The 22192-nt window shown below is 34.2% G+C and overlaps 1 protein-coding gene across 49 annotated transcripts in view; it reads right to left on the reverse strand.

Annotated features, from left to right (window-relative positions):
* The window catches only part of RIMS2 (regulating synaptic membrane exocytosis 2), a 594048-nt gene that overhangs the window by 301115 nt on the left and 270741 nt on the right, over nucleotides 1-22192 (reverse strand). For all 49 annotated transcript variants that reach the window (XM_088799000.1, XM_074316856.2, XM_074316855.2 and 46 more), the window contains one exon: nucleotides 4659-5584. In XM_088799000.1, coding sequence (XP_088655126.1) covers nucleotides 4659-5584 — 926 coding nt within the window. The remainder of the gene's footprint in view (nucleotides 1-4658; nucleotides 5585-22192) is intronic.

Consider the following 22192-nt stretch of genomic DNA (forward strand, 5'->3'; position numbering starts at 1 on the left):
AGATAAAATTGGAAAGTCAATAGTACTTTTAAAGCTTGTGAAAAATATATTTTAAACTTTGGGAGATGTCCAACATTTAATTCCGAGATACTATGGCATCAACAATCTAAGACTTATTTCCTCCCATAATATAAAGGTAGAAAAGAAAATTGCAATTTTCTAACCCAATACAACATATAGGAAAGCAATCAATATAATATGTGAAAAACAAACTATATAATAATGAGGGAAGAGACTAGTGTCACAAAATATGCAAATCATACAAAATCAGACATGGCCAATGCCCCTCTCTTCTGAAATCCCATAGTACCTATAGTACAGTGAGATTATATTGCTATTTATTTTAGACTCTCAATTTTTTTAGAGTAGAAACAATGTCTTATTTATCTTTATATTCTCTTCTAGTTCCAATCCAACACTTTGCAAATAGTAGGCACTAAAAAAGTACTGGACAGAAAAAGGAGTAAACACGTGTCTAGTATTTAGTGAGATATTGGATTACATCTCAAATGATATCTCAAGTTAAAAGTATATTATTCTTCCTAGCCTGGAAATACAAGCCTAGTTCAGTATGAAGCAGATACTGGAAGAGGCGAAACTGACACAAATGCATTTTATTATTTAAAGATCAGAGAAGATCCTGATATGTAGCAGAAGCTATACTGTAACATATAAGGGCCTGCAAAGAATCCTCCTGCAATAATAATGTTGCTGGGTGCTATTTATACAGTATTGGTTAACATTTTAGATTATCTGATCCAAATTTGCTTTGCACATTTTTGAAAGATTTTGCATAACAAGGAAAAGAGATAGAAACGTAAAAGACAATGAGAAAGCTATCTCACCTGTAAACCATACTCTTTAGTTATTTAACTAGGTATAATAAAGCAAAGGGATGACTATCTGTTAAAAGTTGGTTGATTCTCATGAGAATGATGTACCCACATCCAAATATGCAGGAAAAATATCACTAATAACATTTTTGTAATTATTGGGAAGAAGTTTCAAACAGTTAACTACCAAGGATGGCTATGAATTACAATGTCAGCTATCTTTAAAAGTAGCTTCTTCCCAAATCGGACTGACATTTTTTCAAAAAATAATAAAAAATGCTACCCTAATGATGAAAAGTCAAGACATGACACATTTTAATCTTTTTCCCATATTATTCCAGTCTCTGACCAGCTACTTCTCATCAATGAATACTATTGGGGGTAATAGCAAACAGGAAAAGGTTATTTTATTTAGATTTCTTACTTCAGAGGAATTAAAATATGATTGTCCACTGGAAATACATGTTGGCAGAAACCATACTCCATGAAACAACTTATTAGACAGATGAGAAGGAGGACCATCTCTAAGAGTATCTACTAAGAACTCAGGTTGGGGGACAGCACAGATGTGAGTGACTTGTAGTTTTCTTTCCATAGTTCACAAATGTTTTAGTTCTGCTAAATAGTATTATAAAGGATTTTAATTTAACTCATATATAGCTTTTTATTTATGTGAGATTTTTTATAAGTGTTTACTTCAAAATCCTGAAACAAACTATAAGCCCTTAAAAGGGATGCCATATATAAAAAGCTTTCAACTATTAGATTGATGCATTTCTGGTTTGGGGGGAGGGTGAAAAGTGAAAGCATTATGTGGTAAAAGTGAAAGCATTACTTTAGCAAAGAATAATAAAAGTATGTAACAGAATCTAAACCAAACCATTAAGAATAACAAAACTATCTTTTTCTTATCTTTTAGTATTTTGATACACTCAGGCAAATACAAAAAACAATTAAACTTAAGATTATTAAATATACTTAAGAAAGTATTGTAGCTTCTGGGAAATATCTATGTGCTCTATGATACTATGAAGATCTACACTTTCTTTTTATAGATCTTTGTATTTCAACAAATACAATTTTCTTATTTATAACTAAAATGCAACTTGTATGAAATGAGGCTCTAACTTGACTTTTTTTCACATATGTGCATTTTCCCCAAGCCCATTTGTTGAATCACGTATCTCTTCACTCTTGGTTTGTGGTAATTTCTTTTTTTTTTTAACTTGGTTTGTGGTAATGTCTTTTTTTTTTTATCACTTATTTGTTTTAATATGCCACGTAGCAAAAGGATTATTTTGTACTGACAGCAATTGAGCAGAAGCAAACACAAGAAAAGCTCTGCCCTCCCCCTATTTGCCGAAAAGCTGGACATACATTTGCAAAGGTGACCCATTCTCTATCAGAAAGGACAGAAGTTAACCAGAGATAACTCTGGAGATAACTCTGGACCCTGGTAAGCACCAAAGGAATTTAAAACAAACCTTACTAAAACTAGCCCTTATTTTCCATTGTTTCCCCATATACTTGCCTTCCCACAACTGGCCACCCCTAGAAGCTCAGAGTCCCTTTCCTTTGTCTTGTCACCTCTATAAAAATGTACTGTTCTTTTGTTAAACTGCTCTATAAACCCAAATTCTTACCACCCCTTTTAGTATCTCATAGCTGACTGCTCTTATTTGTATGCACATGATATAAAATGTCAGTTTGTTTTTCTCTTGTTAATCTGTCTTTTGTCAGTCTAATTTACAGGCCCCAGCTGATGAACCTAAAATGCACAGAAGGAAAAAAAAGAGTTAAAATTTTCCTCCTCTACACTTTCCACATTAACTTTATAAATAGCATACTTCAATGAACCAATTGGGATTATGACTAAAATGTTATTAACTCCAAGAGATGATTTGAAAGGAACATGAAATGAATCTCTACTCACATCTTCCTTGTGTTACTCAGGAAAGTTTTATAACTTTCTTCATGTAGGACCCTCACTTCTTATTATTTTAAAATCACCTTTTCTGTTTTTAGTTCAAAATAGGAACTGCCTTTTATTTACATTTCCTAACTAATTATTTTTTGTACAGCATAAAATGATTCTGGATTAGGGGTGGCCGGTTCCCTCAATTGGTTAGAGCGCGGAGCTCTTAACAACAAGGTTGCCAGTTCAATCCCCACATGGGCCACTATGAGCTGCGTCCTCCAAAACTAGATTGAAACAACTACCTGACTTGGAGCTGATGGGTCCTGGAAAAACCCAAAATAAATTAATTTAAAAAAAAAGATTCTATATTAATTTCACATCTAGTTGCCTTCTTGAATTCCATTATTGATTTCCATGCATTCTTATGAACAAGAAATCAATTATTCCTCAAATAGTGTCATAAAATTGTGTGTAGAGGAGTTTGGTACAAGGAATTCATATTAGATAATCCCCTATCTGATTTATTTTGTCATACACCAAAATAAATCACAGAAAGATTAAAAAGTTAAAGTTTAAAAAAATAAATAATAAAAACATGAGAAAATATACAGTTAAATATTTAACTGATTTGGGGATGAATAAAGCTTCTGAGAATAAAAGGAATAGAAAAAAATCACCAAAGATGCAAAGAATTAGCTATCTTAAATTGAATATTTCCAAATAACCAAAAAAATATGTAGATAAACGTCACAATGAGAAATACATTTGGAACAGATGACAGTCTAATCGGTAAAATCCTAATCATGTGAAAAGCTCTCATAAATCAGTAAGACAGAAAAGCTCTTATAAATCAATAAGACTATAATTAATACCCCATAGGAGCATGGGAAGAAGAAATAAAAAGAATGAATAGATAATTCACAGAAGATACCAAACACCAATAAACATACAAAATCAAATTCAAATTAAAATGACAAAGAGATAGCATTTTTTTGTGGTCAGTTCAACAGGCAGAGACTTGGTTCATCTAGCCTGAAAGCTCAAGCATATCTGCTTCATGAAAGCATATGAAAGGCACATGGAGTGTTATAACCTTTTTGGAAAGCAGGTTGGTAATCTGAATTAAAAACTTTAAAAAAATCAAATCACGAATACGTATTTGTGAAATACTCAGAGATATAGGCAAAAAAAATATGTATAAAGATAACCATTATAATATTATTTATACTAACAGTTAGAAGCAACTGCAATGCCCCCATATAAAGGAAGAGTTAGTTTGTGGTATGTCCTTACAATAGAACATTAATGTAGCCCTTTAAAACATATTTCTGAAGAATATTTAATGGCTTGAAAAAAGCTAATGATATGACATCAATTAAAAAAATTGGAACACAAAATTATATACATATATAGTATGATATCAATTTTATAAATATGTAAAATATGAATGCAGGAAAAGGGGAAGAAAATACAACAAAATGTTAATAATGGTTATATTTGGGGGAAAAGATTATGGACAGCTTGTATTTCATTCTTTTACACTTTGAGGAATTTTTCAGATATTCTACAGTAAACATATTGTTACTTTAAAAAGGAAACACAAAAATGTTATTTTTACAACTATAGCTAAAAGGTTTTTAAAAATATGCCACCAAGTGGGGCAAGAAAATTTTTAGAAACAAAGCAAAATTTTTTTTTAAATCAGCAGACTTACAGAGAAAATTCACTTTTTATAACTTAAAATTTTCATCACATAACCAACACCATTAAAAGACTTTTAAAATAAAGTATAATAAATATGACTACCAATATCTAACGTTTAAACGTTTACTCAGAAATACAACCTGAAAAGAAAACCCCTTATCTACTCAATTACAGGGAATTGTGATTAGAATAGAGTAGCTTACCTTTTTCACTGACACTCTCACTTTCAATCTCAACATCATCACAACTCGTATATTCAGGTGTGGAAGCTAATTCCTCCTCTGAACTGCTCAATGAAACCTGGCGCATTTTACCTCCTTTCTTCGATTTATGAGGCTTTGGTGGTGGTGGTCTTACTGACTCTGACTGGTCAGAACTGAGAGAATCATTCCTTAGCATGGTTTCCATTTTTTCCCGTTTTGTTTTCCTCACAGCAGAGCTAGGATCTAAGTGGTGTTGTTTCCTCAGTGAGTCAGTACGTCTCATGTCTTGTCTATCGATGGGGATTGGACTCCTCCGGGGGGTAGGAGGGCTATGGTTTGTGGTCCTTTGTGGATAAGAACTTGGTCCCTGAGCCTCTCGAGTTCTTTCCATTGAGTAAGATCGCTGACTTTCCATGGCAGCTCTACGTTCAGATATAGATCTTTGCCTTGATGGTCGTTCCATCCTTAGCATAGACATCCTAGAATCTTCCAGTTCCGCATTTGCCAAAGAAACATCGCTGTGCCTTCTCTCGTGCCGCGCTCTGGACACTTCCGCATGGATACGCATTTGCTCTTCGTAGGGCTGTGGCTTGACTGGGTAGCGGGCCAGATTCGGGTCACTGCGGTAGCGCGCCTGGTACTCCTCCTCTCGCCTTTGTCTCTCATATTCGTCTCGACTCTCCACATCCTCATCATCTACAATATATTCTTTGGAATGCCTATGACTTCTCCTATTGGAGTCCCTATAATTTATATGATCAGACTCTTCATAAAACTGAGGTTCGGGTTGAGACCGCCTCTCAGCATAATCTGACGGAGACCTAGGCATGGCGCTATCCGAAGTGGCATACTGTGAATATTCCTCTCTTTCTTCCCTTTGGTCGTATCTTCTATTCTGATCTCTGGACACTGAGGGACTTCTTTTCCTAAGTAACCAAAGAAAAAGAATGATGAAGAGCAACATTCTAATAATTTTACCTTTTGCTGATTCACTGGCAGGTGGACGGATAAATTCAAATAGTTCTTTTGCTTTCTTTTTTTAATTTCATTTTAAAGTCATGCCATAACAAAAGATTTACTTATATTCATTTCATTCAGTTCAAATAGGAAATTGTAATGGTACTTTTGATGTGGTTATTGAGTGCGTGATACACTAGATAAAAATATACTTATGCCCTGAAATTAGGTAACCACCATATTCTGCTGCTACAAAGTAGACTTTATTCCAATTTCTTTGCTCGGTTCAATATACTTCAGCTATCTCCCAACTGTTATTCAGAGGCTTAAAAAAAAAATAATTCCCCTTTCCATTCTCTCTATTCCTGACACCTTGGTATGAAAGTTACCTGAAAACATAATGAAGCCAAACTGACTTGGCTAAAGAGTTGAATACCAAATATATGGTGATGTAAGGAGAGCTGACTCTGGGTGGTGAACATACAGTGTGATATATACATGATGTATCACACCTGAAACCTATGTAACTTAACTAACCACTGTCACCCCGATAAACTTTAATTTAAATAAAAAGTTGAATACTTTTTGTCTAAAACTCTTGGCTCTTAAAATTCACCACTCATTCATGCAGATCACGCCTAGTATTGGTTCATCGAAATCTTCATCTTATCATTATATCTCCAACCCTTCCTTACTGCTCTAATTTGAGATAAGCAATCTAAATAAATACCAACAATACTGATTTATTCATCACAAAACCCCTAGAAGTGAGAAAGCCCTGCTATTCATTCCATCTTCATTAAGATTCAGGCCAGCTCCATGACACTTGTGTTCTCTGTCTTCATATCTGACTCCTCATATTTCCTTACAGTCTCAGAAGATACTGTGTATTGTTCTCAACCTGCTCCTCTAACACTGGTACGACCTGGTGGGCCTGGCAATCACACTTAGTATTAATACTCTTTGTCAACAAAAATATTCACAGATGCCTCTTCTCTGGCAAGAACTCAGATAATGTCAACCATTAGCCATGACCATTAGCAATGGTACTAGAATCCTGAAGAAGACAGGAAAGGTGTAGAATAACTGTTAATGGTGATTTTGTCTGAACACATGAAGAACTGACAGTGAAATAGTGGGCTCAGTTGAATTTAAAGATGACCAACATTAGACAGCTCAGCTTAGACAATATTATTTTGGGCCCAAATGCAAGAGCAAAGAAATTCTGCAACCCAGCACATCATCACTGTCCTCTAAAGTCTCCTCTGTGTCCCCGAATCCTTTTCCCCCATATCTGGAATACAGTCTGCCAATGTATCAATTAGGGTTCATTAAGGAAAACAGAAGTCACTCTAGGTTTTCCAGGTAGGAAGGGTTTTAATACAGGAATCAGAAGCTATACAATTATTGAACAAGATAGGGGAATGAAGTCCAGAGAAGTTAATACTGCTGTTCTTAACCTGAAAAATAGAAGCAATGGTTCTCAAAATGGTCATTAGGAAGTGGCTGTGAATCTCAAGAGTTTTTGGGAATTTGCCACCAATTATCTAGGAGGCCTACTCATCAGGGTGGTCAATTAACAGGAGTTTGCCCAGGAGCCACTAAGACTTTCACCTCTGCCCATCTGCCAGCCAACAACTGCTGCTTGACAATAATGGATTCTGTATCTCTTCCATCTGTCAAATCTCACACAAATGCATTAGCAAGTTAGACTCTAACCTGGAACCACAAAGGGAAAAGTATCATAATAAATGCTCCCCTAAATGTTTTATGATTAAGCAAGTGGATGTGATCTTTTTTTTTTTTTTACATTGACATTCTTATATTTACAAATAAATATAAAACATTTAGGACTTAATTACAAATCTTTTAGGTTACAATTGTTACATAAAATATATTCCTACAGTTTAAAATATACAATCAAAACAGAGCACTCGAAATAATTTTTATGGTATTAACCCACATAATATCCAAATATGTGTGTCTGTTATGCAGAATTCATTTTAATTTTTGTCATTATTTGTATACATATGACTAAAGACAAAAATGCATTAGCATGGCAGCAATGTATCATGAAAAGAACACTGGAATTGAGGGATCTGGGTTTCTTAGTCCTACTTTTGCCATTAACCAGTTATTTGAACTATATGGTCATTTATGCTTTGAGAGTGTATGTTTTAAAGTGAGAGACAGCTTATACACTTTAACTTATATATCATTTTAATAAATATGTATTATTAGGCTGGTGCAAAAGTAATTGCAGTTTTTGCAATTATTTTTAATTGTTTAAACTGTGATTACTTTTGCACCCACCTAAGAGTTAAGAAGTAAATGCCACACACTACAATATAGAGTGGAAATACAGAAATTAGTAAGAATCCCTTGATTTTGAGAGGCTAAATGATTCTAAAACCCTCTTCCATTTCTTAGGGACTATGATCTTATAATATTGATACCCCACTTCATCAAGTTAATATGTCTAAATGAAAGCTTAAAATATAGCAAGAAACAATAAGGATAGTCCTGTCAAGATGTAATTAACTGAGTGATGCCAATTTTCAACATATTCACATCTCATTAACTGGCTATTGATTTATATCTACTTACTTTACTAAAATACTGGGATAATTAAGGAACCCTACAGAATCAGTTCCTTCTTAAAGTGACCACCTAACCTCCATTTGATACAGACTTTATGTTAGGAATTCAAATATATTTTGGTATGTTAAAACTAACATAATAATTATTTGCATGTAAGTTAATAAAGATATTTGTCTCTAAAAACATAAGTTATTCATAGGCTTATTTAACACCAAGAAATTGATACTGTTCTAAGAGTAAATTTCAGTGTTTCACAGCTTTATACGGGGTACATAAGGAATTTTTTTTTATTTCATTCAGTGATTATTTAATGAAATTCTAATTTCCATAAAACTCAATATGGGCTGAATAGGAAATTATATAGCTATCTATAAATACATGAATTTAGGAGACATAGAAATGGAAGAAAAGTGTGATTTCTAAAATAAAGAATATTACTGCATTAGCATGGACCAGTAAGATGAGCTCATTAGCTAAAGCTCACTTTTGTGCCTTTATATTTCCTCAACTTAATACTACTCATCTTATTTACAATTAACTAATTAGTGCCCTGTGCTGTCCTCTAGACTTTAAAACCTTGAACCAGAAAAGACGGTGTCTAATATACCTTTGTATCTCTATTACTTATTCATTCACTCAACAAACATTTATTTAGGATTTACTATGTGCCAGGTTTGATTCTAGTTGTTGGAAATAAAACAGAGAAAAGATAAGGTCGCAGCTCTAAAGAAGCTTTCGTTCTAGTAGGGGAGACAGGTAGTAAACATAAAAATAAATACATTAAGTTTATATAGTGATAAACACTACAAAAAATTGAAACATTAAAAACAAACCAGTGACTAAGGGAAGCTACTTTCTGTATAGAAGGTCTTTCTGAAAAGATACATTTGAACTAAGACCTGAATAGATACTGAGGGTGCCAAAAAAATGTACACACATTTTAAGATAACATGTATACAGTTTTTTTGGCACCCCCGGTAGTTATACTAAATATAGCCTATTTATATAAAATATACAACTCCACTGAAAATGTTTTGTTTCTCATTAAGTTGTTATTATTTTCTTAAAGATTTTTTACTCAAAGCTCTTATAACATATAAATCTACTGAATTCTTAATTGCTACTTTATTAAATCAAGGATTTTCCAAGGTAGTTGTAGTTGATCTCTAGAATCCACCTCAAGGCAGCCCACTAAGCCTTTTTCACACACCCCTCCCCTTTCAAAAGAGTTCATGCTCCCAAACTGGGTAAATTCCAATTTCCCATTATACCTGACCTGAATTGAAAGTCAAAAGTAAAACAAGCAAATTAAATCAAAATGAATAAATATAGTTTTATCATACTATGAAAATTACTTAAATGCTTTAAGTTTGTTAATACAAATTAATCGCTGAAATGTGAAAAAATAAGGCCATACAAGAAGGAGAAGTAAAAAATTTCAGAAAACGTTAAGGGGGAAATTGGATATTTTGAACGCAATTCAACATAATGGTGACCTTCCTCCTCACTGCACTTTTTCCCTAGGTAATCTTATCCATTTCTATCCAGGTATATCTCTAATACCCGTAAAATGTTACGTTTCATGAAGACTGGCAACCAGGATCTAAGGAGGCTGGCATATAGCAGGTGCTCAATAAACATCTGATGAATTAAATAATTAATTAATTCTCCCCTAAATCATCTCTACTTTTCATGGCTTGCTCTTTTTTCCTATACTGAAACCCTCTGATTTGCTAAAATAGTCCAGTTCTTCTCTTTCTCCTACTACTCCCATGGTAGTAATGGCACCTCAAGTGAAAGGAAGAAAGTACTTATATTAGTAATGGAATTTAGCTCTATTCTATGTTAACTGAGTTTTTTTTGTTGAGTTTCAGAAACCAACTGTTGTTTGTAAAATGACTTCTTTGGCAAAATGTATTTTGAGTATCAATCACTTTACAATCAAACATTTAGAAAATAAAAACCTCTTTGTAAATTAGTGATTTTTAGTAATATACGTATTTAACATCACATTGGGTATTATAGGACAGAAGTAGGAAAAAAAATTGAAGAAAGGAAGACGTCATTCCCTAAGATTGAAAGTAGGGTATAAATAAAGTGATATAGTTAGTCTTTATAACACAAGGAATATATTCTATTTTATTGATAAATAAGAATACTTATAGAATTCAGTTCCACCAGAAGAAAGGTTATTAATGAGTCCTTACCAAGCCATATGAGGGCCTTTTTAAAAATCATACCTTCAATTAATTAACTTCAACATTAAATCCAGCAATCACTTTGTTCTAGAGATTATGAAATTTGCCTGAAGCATGTGAATCATACTGTAGATACTGATTTGTACTGGATTTAAGTAAAAATAGAACAGTCATCATGATTTCTGAAATTGGGGTAACTACTGCCACTGTTACTTAACGTGGAATCAGGTTTTAAAAACTACACTTTAACATTATAGTACCATACAGTATATTAAAGCTGATGCTAGAAGTCAGGCAAGATTTCATTCTAAGAATATTCTTACCAAATAATGAAGAATTTGATATCAGTTACTCCAAAATATTAAAATACTTGCCAAAACAATTTTAACAACCATATTGTGAATTATTGTATTTTATACTCTCCTTTGAATTAAAACTGCTCTGTTCCTTAGACATTATACTTTTTTTCAGGAACTGATGAAAATTAAAGTACTATACCTCTAATCTCTATTTTTATTACTGGCCTTTACAAGCATACCTTAGCATTTATTATTATAAAAATGGAAAATATTTCATAGGTAAAGTAATACAATGATAAATTTTATACTTCTCTAAACAATCATGAAGCATTTAACAGTATTTAACCCATAAATTATGATTCAGAAAAATGAAGCAATTCATTTAGATGTTTTATATCACTTAATCCTTCAATGATTCTGAGAATTTAAAGGGCAGAATCCAAAATTATGCCTTTCTTTATAATAAAATGTATTTATGAGATGTAATGCCTTGATTTTTACTCCTATGCGTTCTATTAATCCCTGCTTTCACTGATAATACAATGTCAGCAAGTATTTATATTCACTTTATATTTATATATCTGTTCATCTTACTTCTCTTTATCTAAACCTAGGTTGTTATAATTATTTTCTCTTTCATCACATTATATTCATCTTAACTGGAATCAGTTTATAGAAAATCACATCTGGAAATATCCTCTTTCTACCTTAATGAATAGAATTTCTGTTCATTGCTTATAATTTTTGTTATATGGACTAACCAATCTATTTCTAAATATTCTAGCTATGTATTCACACTTGATTAAGCATAATAGCTTAAGCAAACAACTCTACAAATAAATTTCCTTAAAATTCCATGTCTAAAAATTATACTGACTGATGGGGAAATTCCAAATAAAAAGATTCTTTACCAATTAAAGTCACTTTCCCAATTACCCAAAGGCATTCTCAATTTATATAATGTATATTAATTTATCATTCTTTTACAATAGTTTAATATTTACAACCTTTACCATTCTATGTGGTTTCTTTCTATTGCTATGCCACCTGTATACAGCAATACTGACCTTATATACTATACATATAATAATCAAGTTTCTGAAAATACAATCCAGTAAACATTTAAAAATATTTATAAGAATAGTAAATGGGTAAATGGAAATTTTAAGTTTTAATATTCATATATTTTTAATTCTTAAGACCTATGCAATTTTTAAGACTCTTAATGACACTAAAAGTAAAGTGAAGAATTTAAAGATTACTAATTTCTGGAAATTCAAATTTTATATTACAGTTAAGTACTATGTAGGAAAATCTTTTACTTATAACCTTTATTAGTAGAGATCATTAAATAATTGTCATTTTATAAATAAAAGGATAGAAACATTTAAAGAATCAATAATCTGAAAAAAGACCTCCATCTGTTTTAAAGCTTCATAAAGCATGAATATTGCTAAATAAATTAAAATGATACCTCATTAATTCAATTACACATACTAACCATATAGTCTAAACATAACATTTCAATCAAATTCGAAAAATGGAAGCTGTTAAAACACATTAAATCAAGGACTTAACAGAAATATAAAATCCTATAAAACATGAAATATATAGGTTCCATTCCTACAATTCCTACAAAAAGCTTTTAACAGGTCAAACCATTTATATTCATTACAAAACATAAAATAGATCAATCTTTTTTTCCACATCACAATACTTAACACAGTATTATAGTTTTACCTTCTGCTCAACCAATGCACAGCTGCTGAGCATGAAGCATCACGTTGACAAAAATACATTAACAGTGCCAGGCAGTGCTTTCATTTAATCCTTCTAGCTCGAGCAAAATCATAGGAGTCATCCTTAATCAGGTGATTTGAAACTCTCTGCTGCTTACAAACACTGTATTTCCAAAGTCAATTACTAAAAAAATTACACATAAAATAACACTTATTCAAGGATGGAGTCATAAAATCCTCTAATGATGGGCCTGTTAAGGAAAAGGTTATTTTTTAAGGCTGTTACTCTGTGGCTGCATATAGCTCCAGGTCAAGTAAGAATGTACCCTGTAAGGAGGATTATGGTACTTAGCTGATTAGTGCCTCACAATACTGAAAACCAAATGCATTTCGGGGCACCATACTTAAAACAGACAGATGCAGAAATTTGTAAACCATGTTATCCTATATGAATTACAATATTTTTAAATTAACAAAATTCATTGTTTGTTATTGATAAGCCTAACTGCACTGCTTTCACTATAAAATGTATAGTGATAATAAAAGGTATTGATGTTTTAATAGGTTTATTCTATGACTTCTTTTCAATTGTTCAATAACAAGTTTCTTAATCTTTACTAAAAAGAGAATGCCACCCCAAAGGGCTAATGGCTTTCTATAGAAGGGTTTCTATAGAAATTCAATAAGAGAACTAATGTGTTCCATGAACTGAGAGGTTGATTAGACACTTGAGTTTAAATCAAGTTTTGCTCACTTTATCAATTAACCTCTTACTGCCTGTATTTAGTCATTAAAAAAAAATACAAAAGAAGATAACATCACAGATTCCTTTCTATGAAAAGTCAATTATCAAGTGTTACTATTATACTTCTCAGAATTACATTTAAGTGATTCCAAACAAAGTTAAATAAAACTGACAAAAGGTCAGTGTCTGAAGAGTGGGGAGAAATCCAAAAGTACTGTACTGCTTTCTGGTCTCACGAATTTCAAGTTTAAAGAGAGTCTAGGGACATGTGGTAGCACCGTTCAACTATTTGTGCAGTATTCATCTGCAGAATTCTCTCCTATAATTTAGTACAGATTTGGAGAGATTGTAGAAGGGCTGAGGATAAATAAATGCCTTTTTCCCCTCTGAGATTCCTAATAAAGACTTGTAGATTCTTCAAACAGAAATGCAATACAAATTCAAGGTAAATGATCTTTATAGAAATGTTAACCAATAATAAAATTCAACCATTTAGTTCACAGCAAACTGAAAAAAATTTCACAGAAAATTTTTATTCTTCCAAACTGGTAAATCCAGATGATTTCAAAAACAACATTACAACTGATGTTAGAATAGCAAACCTTCTTTACTTTTCTTCCATGCACTTTTACCACCTTAGTGAGTTATCTTGGCAGTGTTCTCCCAGCTATAATGCACACTCTGCTGCCAATCATCTCCTCCCCACTAACCTTGTTTCTAGCTCCTTATTTGTTCCCCCGAACTCTCATTTGCATTATTTCTAACACCAGTACTGCTTTTCCTCTACTCTCTACTGATATTTCTAGGTCTTCAATTTCCTCCTCCCTACCCATCAAGTTTATATTGTCTTGTTAGGACTACTTCTCCCATTTTTAACTCCTTTTAACATTTAAAAAACATTCCCTCAGTTAAGTATTTCCCATGCATTCAAATTTATGATGACTCAATTTGGGGTTTTAAAAGTTTTCATTAGAGACTTACAGAGGAGTAGGTAAATGCTGTGCTTCCCTCTTCTCACATCCACATCAAAATTACAACTAAACTACAGAATAACCATCATTAAGGATTGCCTGAAATCTAGCAGAACTGAAGCCCTACAACTAAGGAAATACAGAACAAGACATGTTGAGACAGGTACAAGGGGCTGAGATGAAGAACACACCCATGTGTGGCAGTTAAAAATCTGGAGGGATAGCTCAGCTGCAAAGTTTCCCTAGGAGGAGCAAGGAGTCCCAGCCCCTCACCAAGCTCCCCAGCCCAGGGCTACAGTGTCGGGAAGAGAGGTCTCCATAACTTCTGGCTGTGAAATGCAGCAGAGACTGTGGCTGAGTGAGAAGGAAGGCTGTTAAAGTCCCAGGCATCCACTTAAAGTGCTCGTGCACAGACTTGCTCGATGATAAACTCACTCACTCTGAGCTCCTGCACTGGGGAAGCAGTTTGAAAGTCACCTGGGACATACAGGGAGGAACTAAATTTTCTGGCTTCAGGGCTAGGGCAGGAGGGGAGACTTTCTCCCAGACATAAGTGCTGGCAGGCACCATTATTCCTTTGTTGAACCCTCCCCACATTTGGCCCCACACTGGAGATTAACTAAGACCCTGCCCTACCCAAATTGCAAGCCCACCCAAGCTACTTCCAGTGACTTTCCCATACAAATGAACTGTTTTAACTCATGCTACAGACTTTCCTAAAATCTTTAAAAGTTTCATAAGCCCCAGGCAGGCAGCACCTGGCATCAGCGTGCTCCATACCACTTGCTGAGCCGCCCCAAGCCTGGCACTAACAGCAGCCGGCCTCATTTCAAAGCATGGCCTCTCCCAGGCAACTCTAAGCCCAGCCCAAGTGGCAACCATCTGCACATCACTTTGTAGCTCTTACCAAAGAGTCCCAGGCAGGACACAGAAGCAGATAAACTCAGCTTGTAATACAGCCCCCCTAAGAGGCCCCAAAACCAACACACCTGGTGGTCAGCTTCAGACCACACCTGAGCATCACCCAACCAACTCCATAAAAGACACACCCAAAGAGCAGACAGGTAGGCACCAGAGACCTACTAAAGCAAATCCTGCCTTTAGAATCAGCCCTTGCACATCTCCTCCACTATAGTCTAGGTCAGTCCTCACATCAATCAGCCTTAGGGGCAATCCCTCCCATTGATGTGCAAACAACCAAGGCTCAACTGCAACAGGAGGGTACACACAAGCCACACAGGGACACAACTGGAGCTCCTGACTCAGGTAAACAGGGAGACTAAGCCCCACAGGACACCTACTACATAAGGCCACTCCAAAAAGACTGGGAGACATAGCAGCCCTACCTACTACATAGAAACAAACACAGGCAGGTAGCCAAAATGGGGAGACAAAGAAACATGTCTCAGATGAAAGTACTAAACAAAATGAAGACAAGCCATCTATCAGATACAGATGTCCAAACACTGGTTATAAAGATGCTCAATGATCACAGTAAGAACTTCAACAAAGGAATAGGAAACATAAAAACAGAGAGAGAAAATATAAAAAAAGAACCAGTCAGAAATGAAACATACAAAAACTGAAATAAAAAATACATGAGAAGAAATCAAAAGATTAGATAAAGTGAAGAATCAAATCAGTGATTTGGAAGATAAGGTAGCAGAAGACACCCAATCGGAACAGCAAAAAGAAAAAAAAAAATGAAGAGAGTTTAAGAGGCCTCTGGGACATCATCAAGGGTACCAACATTTGCATCACTGACATACCAGTAGGAGAAGAGAAAGCAAGGAAATGAAAATCTATTTGAAGAAATAATGACAAAATACTTCCCTAACCTAGTGAAGGAAATTGACACACTAGCCCAGGAAACACAGAGTCCCACAAAAGATGAACCCAAAGAGATATATCATAATTAGAATGCCAAAGGTTAAAGAAAAAAAAAGAATCTTAAAAGGAGCAAGAGAAAAGCAGTTAGTTACCCACTAGGGAGCTCCCATAAATCCATCAGCTGACTTCTCAACAGAAACTTTGCAGGCCAGAAACGATTGGCAGGAAACAGTCAAAGTGATGAAAAGCAAGGACCTATAACGAAGATTCCTTTACCCAGCAAAGCTATCATTTAGAGTCAAAGGACAGATGAAGAGCTTCCCAGTAAAGAAAAAGCTAAAGCAGTGCATCACCACCAAACCAGTATTATAAGAAATGTTAAAGGGACTTCTTTAAGAAGAAAAAAAGATTAAAAATATGAATAATAAAATGGCAATAACTACACATCTATCAGCAATTATTTTAAAAGTAAATGGATTAAATGCTCCAATCAAAACACACCGGGTGGCTGAATGGATAAGAAAACAAAATCCTTACATATACTGCTTATCAGACACTCACTTCAGATCAAAAGACACATAGACTGAAAGTAAAGGATGGAAAAATTATTTCATGAAAATGGAAACGAAAACAAAAAAGCTGGGGTAGTAATAGACCAGACAAAATGCACTTTAAAACAAAGGCTATAACAGGAGACAAAGAAGGACTCAGTAATCTCACTTCTATTTATTTTAGAATAAACCCAAAACACTACTTTGAAGGGAAATGTGCATTCGTATGTTCACTGCAGCATTATTTACAATGGCCAAGATGTGGAAGAAGCCTGGGTGTCCACCAATGGATGAATGGATAAAGAGGAGGTGGTACATACCAGGGGTGCCAAAAAATGTATACAAGTGGACACTTTAGTCAACGTTGCTCAAGCAGTAGTTCACCATAATCAGAAGTGTCTGGATGCTGATGGTAACCACTCTGAGCTCCTCTTGTAATTGCAGCGGTCAAATGTGACTTGTATTCATCTTTTGTTATCGGTATATATTGAGTACTACAATTTTAAAACAGTTTTCCTTTCTTAAAGTGTGTCTACACTTTCTTGGCACCTTCTATATATACTATGGAATATTGCTCAGTCATGAAAGAGAATGGGTTCTAGCCATCTGTGGTGGCACGGATGGACTGGGAGGGTATTGTGCTGAGTGGAGTGTCAGAGAACGACAGATGTAATGTGATTTCACGTATATGTGTAATTTAAATGACAAAATAAACAAAGAAACAAAACACAAACACACTCATAGAATCAGAGAACACTTTGATGGTTGTCAGATGGGCGGGCCATTGAGGGGGTTGGTGAAAAACGGGAAGAGATTAAGTATAAATTGGTTGTTACAAAGAGTCATGGGGATGTAGGGTACAGCATAAGGAATATAGTCAATAATATGTAACTACTATGTATGGTGTCAGCAGGGTACTAGATTTATCAGGGTGATAGATGGGAGGGGAGTTGGAGGACAGGGAGAAAAAGGTAAAGGGATTAAGAAATACAACGTGGTTGTTACAAAGTAATCACGGCACTGTAAAGTAAAGCATAGGGAATATAGTCAATAATAATGTAATAACTATGTATAGTGCCAGGTGGGTACTAGACTAGTCGGGGGATCACTTCTTCAATTATACAAATGTCTAACCATTATGATGTATACCTGAAATTAATATAGAATAATACTGAATGTCAACTGTAATTGAAAAATTTAGAAAAGGGGGGGGGGAAGGTGAAGGGGAATAAGAGGCTCAAATTTCCAGGTATAAAACAAGTCATAGGGATCTAATGTACAGCATGGGGAATAGTGTCAGTAATATTGTGACAGCATAGCATGGTGTCAGATGGTTGCTGGACTTATCATGGTGTCACTTTAAGTATATAAATGTTGAATAACAATGGTGTATCCCTCAAACTGACATAACGTATGTTAGCTATATTTTTTAATAAAAATCTTTTTAAAAAAGAGGTGGTACATATAGATAATGGAATATTACTCAGCCATAATAAAGAATGAAATTTTACCATCTGCAACAACATAGATGGACCTACAGGGTACTGTACTGAGTGAAGGAAGTCAGGCAGAGAAGGACAAGTGTCACATAATTTCACTTATATGTGGAATCTGGAGAACAGGATAAACAAACAAACAAAAGAGAAACAAGCTCATAGATACAGAGAGCATTTTGATGTTTATCAGATTGGGGAGCAGGGTTGGCCAAATGGGTGAAATGGGGGAGGGGATAAGAGGTACAAATTGGTAGTTACAAAATAGTCAGGGGGATGTAGTGTATAGCAAAGGGAATACACCCAGTAGTATTGTAATCACTAAGTATGGTGTCAAATGGGTACTGGATTTATTGGGGTGATCACTTCGCAAGTTATATAAATGTCTAATCAGTGTGTTGTATACCTGAAACTAATATAATATTGTATGTCAGCTATAATTGAAAAAAAATTTTTTAATTTGTTTTAATGAGAATAATTATATCTTTAGTATCCACTAAGCACAAAATAAAAAGATTCTATAAATCACATAGCAGGTTAAGTTAATTTTTATTGTATTCATGCCAATATTTTCAACTTATATATGAAAGATAGCGTGTATATTCTATATGTTCTGTATATTCTCTGGAAAATGGTACACAAACGATGCTCCCCTATTGTAGCCCATTGTGCCACTCCACTCTCCCCACTATCCCTCCCAAAATTGCCATGTCAAAAAGAGACCCAAAGACTAGGAACCATTCTATACTAGAGAATAATTTAAACCTGTAGTGATTTTATTTCCCTTTTTTAAGGTGCTTTACTTGAGTCTTTGACAGGCAGCCTTAGAAACAACCCCACAATAAAAAAAAGATTTATTGAAAATAATACAAAGAAGATAGGAGAAACAGAAGAGTAAAAACGGATAAATACATTTAACAAATAACTTCTATAATCATCAGTGAAAACCACCAGATCCAACCATGCTGGCTTCCCTGCCAGCTCTCAGTTTTACAGCCATTGCTCTGGCAGGTCCCTCTGCCTGGAATGCTATTCCTCCAGAGATCAGCAGAGATACCTTCCAGTCCTATCGTCAGTAGAGATGTTCTTCAAGTCTTCCCTCAAATTTCACTTTCTCAAGGAGGCCTAACCTGAGCTCCGTATTTAATATTTCAATCTCAGCCTCCATTTCTGGGCACTCCCAATCCCAATCCCCTAAACTGCTTTACTTTTTAATGTTTTACTAACATTTATCACCTTCTAGTTATGGCATATTTTTATTTGCCATGTTTACTGTCTGTTTCCTCATGCATAAGTTTTACAGGCAGGAATCACAGGTTTAATCACTTTATTCCCAAATGCCTACCACATAGTAGGTACTCAATAAATATCTCTTGTATAAGTAAATAAAGCTACAGAAACACAATATTTTTTACACTGTGTTAAAAATAAATTTCATTTGCCTAATTAGACAGTCTATCTACAATATAAGCTTAATTGTATTTGCCAAAACTCACACTATTTATTTTCCTTATTTGTATTTTATCTTGAAAAATAAACTAAAAAATTACACAAAGTACCACTCTTAAGTAAACAAGCAAAAGATGTGCCTTCAATGTATGAGTCTTCAGAACATCAACCTCTTCCCTCTCCCAACTACTGAATATTTTTTATGCTATTTTGTTGATTTGTAAAAGTGATTTGAGAATTTAAGTGGTTGTTTTTCAGAGAGATAGAGAAAACTGCATTGCTTGAGATTGGGAGAGGTGAGGAGTTAAAGAAAAGCTGTCTCTTAGTAACAGAACAGAATCTTTGAAAAATAGAGCTACAATTCTGTCAATTAGCCTGTCACTTATTTTCATGAGAAAACAACTCAATCAAATTATTTTAGAGAGTGGCAGGTACAAAGAAAGCACTTGCTAAACAAGATCTTTCTTGGAAGAGAATTCATGATAACAAATCAATACAGTACTATTTGGAGCAACTACCATGACAAAACAAAACAAACAAAATGTATTTCATTTAAATGTTGGAATCTTCATCATACCAGTATTCGTGTTAATAGAATTTTTCCTACATGACTCCTATATGTTTATGTGCCAATAAATACACACATACCCTATTATATATCTTGACACAAAGCAGAAGGAACTGACATAAATTATTTCTACATGATCTACAATTCCAATCGGACTCAATTAGATCAATTAAAGGAACCCGATTTATCTTCCAGTTAACAGAATATTCTTTCTCAGAGAAAACAGCACCTAACATCTCCATGCCAGCATGTTCATGTTCCTTAGTTATCTATACCAATATTGCATTGCTTCAAATTAAGCATCAATCTGTATATATATATATATATATATATATATATATATATATATATATATATATGCAGTGTATGCTCTTCAAGACAGAGACTCTTGATTTCTTAATTCTTTAAGACCAGCAAAATACTATAAAGTGGACTCTGAGCAGATTGTCTTCAAATGTGGCTGTTTTCAAAAGTGGTATACATATCATTACATCTTGGAGTACCATTGTTTTCACTCCACTCCAAATCTCAGCAAGTCTGCCCCAAACCCATATATCTACACCACAAAAGCATTAAAACATGATGGAAATTTTAAGCAAGGTTTATGGAGGAGGAGAAGACAGCATTGCACCCCATAGAGCAAAATTTCCATAAAACATCCTCTTTTTATAATTCCACTGTTTTCCTTGAAGTAATTTTCCCTTCAATAAAGCTCTCTTAGCCTCTTACCAGCTTGTTCCCCACACACCTCTACAAATTTCCTCTGCCAGTGAAGTATTATAGCTAGGAAAAAAGAAAAAAAATGTGATGCTTGCTGAGGCATCACAAATAAGCAGAGACAGAATGTGATAGAAGACACTGGTGGGGTTGAGCTTTGTGAAAGAAGGCTGTTAAATTTCACGAAGTGTTTTTGTGTGGTTTAATAATTTAAAACATGATGATCTCTTTCAAACACCACATTAAAAGAGGGAGATCAAGGAAGAGGCATGTCTGAGACCATGAGGAGGATGAAACACCCAATTAGACACTGGAGTTAGGACTTTCTTTTGGATATAGATATATTTTTTAATATAAATTCTCCCAGATAAATTATGCTTTTTTTAAACCACTTTTATAGCAAAGTTTCTTTGGCAGTCTTCCAAGTAACTGATAGAAAATAATATCACACTGTGCACATACTTGCTTAACCTTTAGTTTTTGCCTTTTTTTTTTTTCTTAGTTTATGCCTATTTTCTACAATATGTTTAGGTAACAAGCTAAAAATAGGTGAATTTTTGGATTACTCAAAGTCTTCTGAATGAAGAAAACAGAAAATGTATTCTGGAAACAACTGTAATGAATTATCTGTTGTTTGGTCCTTTCTCATCCATTTCCCTTTTTTCGTGGAAGGGAAGGTGTGTCTCCTGCATTCTCAGCTTTGTGGTTTGGACTGAATTGACTTCACTTACCCTAGAGTTGAGTCATGATTAGCAGACTACCATCCCTGCATAATGCCCAAAGGCGACTCATGAGGACATTTGTCTGAGAGTGCTGAGACGCAGATATCCTGTTTTATAATTGAGGATCCATGTAACTCTCTGAGCTACTGGAAGTTAACTTAGAGTCATGAGTTGGGGAAGTCTTCCCAAAATGGAGTCAATATCCACTTAGTGACAATGAAAAATAGAAAGAAAGAAATTCGGTTCTAAGTCACATTATATAAAATTCACGACATGTACCTTTGGAGTTTTCAATCAGGTAAACCAATAAATTGCCTTTTTTTTTTAAAGCCCGTCTCTGTTGGGTTTTCTGTTACTTGTACCTGAAATCTTCTTGGCTAACAGAATCTGTGATATGGACTCTAAAGTTTAAATGTAACTTTCTCATCAGCTGTCACAATATTTATGAACTCTGTTTCTATGGAAATTGGTTTTTCCTTTGTGAAAAGTAAGTAGTCTGGGACTCTTACGTATCTGTAGTCACATGGGTTCTTTACAGTATTTCCTATTTCCAGTTTAATACTAAAAAAAGTCATTTAATGAGATCAAAATCTTTTATGATATCAAAAAATACAATATTGCTTGTTTAATATTAAATTTCATATGATAATTATGACTTGTTCTATTTAAGGCTAGAAAATGGTAAAACCAAATT

The sequence above is a fragment of the Rhinolophus sinicus genome, chromosome 6 (assembly GCF_057876585.1).
Source record: "Rhinolophus sinicus isolate RSI-liver-muscle chromosome 6, RSI-T2T, whole genome shotgun sequence".
NCBI classification, from domain to species: Eukaryota; Metazoa; Chordata; class Mammalia; order Chiroptera; family Rhinolophidae; genus Rhinolophus; species Rhinolophus sinicus.